The sequence below is a fragment of the Polistes canadensis genome, unplaced genomic scaffold (genome assembly GCF_001313835.1).
Source record: "Polistes canadensis isolate GaletaPanama2010 unplaced genomic scaffold, ASM131383v1 scaffold_79, whole genome shotgun sequence".
Taxonomy (NCBI): Eukaryota; Metazoa; Arthropoda; class Insecta; order Hymenoptera; family Vespidae; genus Polistes; species Polistes canadensis.
The window spans coordinates 433,485-439,539 of NW_014569626.1; the positions used below are offsets into that span (position 1 = coordinate 433,485).

The 6,055-nt window shown below is 30.1% G+C and overlaps 1 protein-coding gene across 1 annotated transcript; it reads right to left on the reverse strand.

Moving 5' to 3' along the window:
- Positions 1 to 2,044: 2,044 nt before the first annotated feature.
- LOC106786633 lies at positions 2,045 to 4,340 on the reverse strand. Its single transcript, XM_014748233.1, has 5 exons — positions 4,296 to 4,340; positions 3,962 to 4,116; positions 3,326 to 3,527; positions 3,143 to 3,225; positions 2,045 to 2,273 (listed from the first exon to the last, which is right to left on the reverse strand). Exons 1-5 carry the CDS (start codon positions 4,338 to 4,340, stop codon positions 2,045 to 2,047), a joined length of 714 nt encoding a protein of 237 aa, XP_014603719.1.
- Positions 4,341 to 6,055: the final 1,715 nt, after the last annotated feature.

Genomic DNA, 6,055 nt, shown 5'->3' on the forward strand with positions numbered 1-6,055 from the left:
ATTAATTCTATGCATTGGAAAATGATTGTTTTTTTTACGTTTTAATTATTCTACTTGCTCTTGCATTCATTTGTTTCAAATAAACAAAGTTTTTTTAATTTTAATACATTATCTTTCCACGTTAATTATACGTCTAATTGTTGAAGTTTTTTCGTTATCATTTCGATTATATATCATCCTTATAGATCAACTAAATAAGCGAGTGATAAAACATTTTCTTTGAACCTATTCAAAAGATGGCTAAAAATAAATTATTCTTTATTTGCTTAACATGAAACAAAAGAATATACGTTCTTCGTTTATTTTGTAAAAAGAAAAGAAGTTATACAATTATGTATTACGCCTGTCTTGTCTTTTTTGTCTCGAGGCGCATACCTTTTGACATTTCAATCAAACTATTGTTTAGCTGGAGCATGAAAAGATGAGATGAATGGCGTGATGAAATATTTATCATAACTTTTATACAATAAAAATGATAATATTTTAACGGATAAATTATTTTCCAGGATTTTTCCTAACTGTTTTACCATTCAAGACCCCACTGTCCTAGAAATAAAGAATTACCCAGCGAGCATTATCCGTTTTTATCGACATGGTTTTTATCGACATGCTTACTGACAGACAGCAAGATCAATCGGTAATTTCAGAAAATTACATATTAATTATTGTTATTAGCTTTAATTATATTCAATACTTTGTTATTGTGTTTACTCTTTCTTATAGAAACATTCCAATTATGAATTTAATTTTTTAGGAAGGAGATGGATCAAGATGGGAAGATCTTCTTTACCGACGAAAATTATCGATCTTGATCTTTTTACAAAAATGATCAAAGGTATTTAAATTAAATCAGTATCTATATTAATTTTTAATTGAAATTTTTTATGTGAGAAATGTCTTTCTCTTTCAAAATGTTACGAAAGAGACTGATCGTAAGAAATAATCGATGTTGTTTGCAATGAAAACATCAGCTTGAAAGATTTTTGTTTAATTTTTTACATTTTTGCATGTCTCTGTATTCAAATAAAATGAAGCACAAGTATATTATGTTCTTACTTATATATTTTTAATAGATACAAGCATACATATGCAATGGGATATTCATCTCTATAACAAAGAACTCAACTTGATTGCTTTGAAAGAGATGAAATGCGTAGGATTTGGAAGCTGATGTTGCAGCAAAACACACGATACGCCTGGAACTTTGGTACTTTGTGTTTCCCTTTTTATTTCCCATATATGATACGTGGAATATAAAATCAGGAAATAAAAGAAAAAGAAAGACTAGGAAATAACGATAAACATATTTCTTATTACACATAAAAAATATATAAATGCAGTCATTTGTATTAATTTGCAAATGCTTGACTACATTAAAATCTAATATGAAGTTATTATAGATGATTATTAAACGCGTTCGTTCTTTCGTATAAAAAGTATGTAATTAAGTATTATTTTTCACGGAAAGTGAAACAAACAAAGTAACCACAGTCTTTCCGTCTTTCTCTTTCTCGTTGGACACGCATACGCAAGAGAATAATATTTTATACGCGCATTCTTGTCAAGCTTCTCCTAGATTCTATTATTCAATTTTTACGAAAGGGCCTGAAACTATTTCTCTCATATACGCTTTTTCCTTGTTAGATATGCGTATTGCTCTGTTTACTCAGAAGGAAACAGGGCTGAACGTCGGCGAGAGAAGATCGTAAAACATTTTATCATATTTAGTTTGCACTTTTTTGGTCATTCTTTCTGTTATTAAAAAAAAAAAAAGAAAAAAGGAAAGAAATTAAAAAGTCATCTCGTTAAAATTATTTATTTAAACGGTTTACACACGTTTCTATAAAAGAACGTTGCATTAAGATTATAAATAACATCGATGTTACATTTTTACACTTTTCTGATTTTTTCTCTCTCAAATTATATAATACTTTGTTTCTTTCCCTTTTTTTTTCTTATGGATTCGTTATAAAAATGTGATCGAAATTGACGTAGAAAACACACTTGAGATTTCAAATTAGATATTTTTTAAGAAATCTTATTATTAGTCTTTAGCCTGACTCGTATTCTTATTACTGCTACTATTATTTCGAGGACTCGTACGTTGTGATTCAGTAGGGATGTTCTTCTCACTTACTGTATATCCTCGTGATTTTATTTTCTGTTTTCCTTTCAAGCTGGATAATACTTGTCTCGAGCACTCCTCGATCATTCTCTGCTCTTTTTCAGTCAATTCTAACGTCGGAGAATTTCCGAGATTCCCTTCTTGATCTCTGCAAACAACACGAGAGCATATTTTTAAAGAAGTAGTCAAATATTTACGTCAATTTTTGTTGATACATTTTTACAAACAAGTAATCAAACAGTGAATGTGCAGTTTCATTATAAGATAGGAGGAGACAATTGTAATGGTTGGTTCAGTTATTTGATTATTAGACGGGAGAAAAAATCTTATTACTTACGTTGCAAAAGAAACGGGTCATTAAGAAAAAATTGAAGGGAATATTAAACATGCTCCATTACGGAGAGCTTGCAAATGAGACTACTAAAATGTGAGCCAGTGCCGTATGCATTACCAGTAGCTTTCCCTCTCCTCTCTTCATCTCTTTCACTCTCTCTTTCTTACTTAAAGCAATAGAAAATAGAAAAAAAAAGAGAGAAAATGTGAAAGAAGACGAAATTACTATTCGACTTTAGCGTTCACCATTTCACATTATCTTTATTACTTTTCCACTCTTTTTAAATAAAAAATAAAGAAAATAGAAGATGCGAATAAAAAGCGAATTACATAAAGAACGATGAATAAAATGATGGGACAGTGCATTATAAACTTTTATAAAACTTGATAAAAGGAACAAGAATTTTCTAATCCGCTTTGCCATTTTTTATATTCACCATGGAAATGAAAAGCCATTCTTGATAACAATGATCATGATAATAATAAAAATAGTCGTCCTAATAGCAATTTTTCCATTAGAGTTTTGTGGATAAAAAAAAATAGAAATAGAAATAGAAATAGAAATAGAAATAGCAGGAAATCCTTTGTTATCTAATTTCGCTCGATTTTACGCTCGAGCACAGTTTCCGTTAATCTCAATCGCCTACTCGAGTTAGGAATTATTTTTACGAATATTTCTCTCACCTTTGGTGCTTGTGAAGCTTCGTTACGATCTTCCTTAGACTGTTCTCCCTCTTTTGCAGGTTCTTAAAGTCGTTTTCCTTCTCCTGAAAATAATGCATTTTTTCCGTTTCATAGATTGCTTTTCCTTTTATGGTTTTTTTTTGTTTCGAAGCAGGATTTTATTCTATTATTTTATTTAATTACTTTCAAAACATCCTTAATAGTTCTCAATTCTTGTTCACGTGATTCTTGTATATGACGAATAGTAATAGTCTCACATGTTAGCCTGAGTATTTGCTGACGATACGTTTGTTCCTGTTCCATTGCTTTGTCCCAAGCTTCTTCTCTTGCGATCACTGCGTCTCTGAGGACTTGCATGTCCCTTTCCAGGATATCCAGCTCCGATCTACGAGGTTAACGTTAGCGGAACGAAAGAGACGTGTCCTCTTAAAAATTCCACTCATGAACGGATAAATCACAAAGAGAAAGAGAAAGAAAGAGCATGTGCACGTTCCTTTAAATCTTTTAAGGATTTTCTTGAAATGTGAAAGGATATATAAAAATCATAGGAAATCGTATAGAAGAATAAATGTCAAATTAATTTATTCATAGATTTAATATTATATTATTTACAATCTCGCGCGATTTTTTTACATTCATTTATATTTTATTTACCAATTAAAGTACCTTTGGTTTCTTTTATCGATTAGTTCCATTTAATTTAATAAATTGCTTACGATTAGTAAGTAAGTAAACAAAATATCAAAGGAAATAATAATAATTTGTTCGTTCATCCGATAGCCAATCAATAAAATTTATTGAATGTTAATCTATGATTACCTTGTAATTGCTACTGCAAGTATATTATTTGTACAGCTCTCTAATTTGTTCTGGCATCCCTGGCAAAGGGACCAGTTCTGTATACCCTTTTCTACAGTCGCTACAATATCGGTTGTTGAACTACTATTTTCCATTTTATTTATAGTGTTATCTTCCTAAAAGAATTGTGCATTGTAAATGTAATTACACTTGCCTGTGGAATAACTTAATAATTATTAGTATTTTGTTATTTTTTATAATACAATTATAAAGTAGAAACCACACACAAGAGATGATCGAATTTATTTTTCATTTATTTGTTCTTTTATAATTTGTTTATTTACTGCACACTTACTAATCGTTTATTTGATTTTTTAGCAAGTTCTGTTTCCTTCTCCATTAATGCTGTTTGCAATGAAGTCAACCTACGCTCTAACTCCTCGTTTCTACTTTTCTCTCTGTCAAGACTACAAAGAAAAAGGAAGAAATGGATTACCGAGGAAGATAATCGATTTTACCAAGAATTCCTTACCAACTTTTAAAGTTTTCCTTTTCTGCAAAAAGTTCACAACATTTTTCTCGCATCGTAACGTTCTTTTTTTCGAGCAATTTTAATCTACCTTTGATACTTTCTATGGAAGTTACATTAGCGATTGAAATTCGTCGATCTCCAGCTGATTCGCTAACAATTTTCCTCATTTCCACATTTCTCTCTGCTGGAAACGCAGGTTGGTCATCTCTACCTACACAAATTTTCTTTCACTTTTTAATTACTGTTAACGTTCAATCAAATATTTTATTTCTCTCCTTCTCTTTCGATTTCCTTTTTAATTAACACGAATTAAATTTTATTCTTTTTATTTAACAATTAGGTAGAACTGTATGAAGAACAATGGAAAGGATAATAATTCTAAAATCAAATAAACTGAGATAAAAATATAGAGAAGAATGAAACACCTAGGAACATAAAATGAGTAATCTTTGTTATTCTATTTCAATGTACTATAACGAGAAATGAAATATTCAGTTATCTCATTGTACGTTATTTGAATGTTGCTCAATATTATTACAATTTATCGTAGTGTAGTTAAATCGAGCCTCTCCAGATGTATCGGTGCCGGTCGTGCTTTTGCTGTAATCCACCGACGTCGGAGTGATCCACCCAGCTGTTGTATAACTTCCTGAAAGGACGATAACTTTTCTTCTTCTCTGTTTGAATATCGACTTTCTTTTTGGTAAGATTTATATTTTCCGTAAATAGATAAAATGATTTTTTAGATTAAAAACAATAATATGATCTTGTTATCTTCTATCTAGGATGTTCTACTCGATATGATAATTAAGAGACTTAGTCGAATAATTGTCAAAATGAATTGAGAAATTACTCAAAAGATATGAATGTAACATATTAATTATCTTCGTACCTGTGGTGTACACTTCGGTACAAGGATTACGAATATTCGGGGAATGTATGTTAGAATTATAGTGATCGTAAGAATGTGGAGTATTTAGATGAAGCGTCCGATCCATTCCACGATCCATCGATCGACAATTCAAGCAAGACATCTTGGATCTTCTCTTTATCGATATCTTCCGACTACAAGATTTTCTCATGCAAATTTGATATTTTTATTGACTAAGATCCAATTTCTTGATATTCCTCAGCAGCAGGAAAGGAAATTTCTATTTTTCTTTTTTTTTTCTTCTCTTTTTGAAATTTTTACATATTAGCGATAATTGATGCAATAACAATTGTCACAAAGTGAAAAAAATTAATATTTTATTAATTGGACATTACAATCTGAAATTTATCATCATTTTCTTTTGTTCTCGCTAATTTCAAATCGTACTTGGAAATTGATATTCATTTGAATTAATTGTGGTAATGTTTTGCAATAAAAATGAAATGTTCTATTCTTTTTTTTTCTTTAGAAATTTTTTCTGGATATCTTTATAAAAATTTTAGCACAATTACGATCTTACGTCAAAGAAAATAAGAAAGAAAATGAGAAGCGAAAACTATAATTCAGTTTCTATTTGACTTGACATCAATGGTAGTAATTGGATTTTACACGCTTGTCGAGTGTGCTAGGCCGTAAAAGAGAATGGAAGAAC

Excerpts from the sequence above, each read along its gene's own strand:
- LOC106786633 (XM_014748233.1), bottom strand. The coding sequence starts at position 4,340 with ATGGAGAAGGAAACAGAACTTGCTAAAAAATCAAATAAACGATTA. Across the intron at positions 4,117-4,295 it reads AAAAATCAAATAAACGATTA|GAAGATAACACTATAAATAA; the intron begins GTAAGTGTGCAG and ends CAATTCTTTTAG. Across the intron at positions 2,274-3,142 it reads AAGCTTCACAAGCACCAAAG|AGATCAAGAAGGGAATCTCG; the intron begins GTGAGAGAAATA and ends TGTTGTTTGCAG.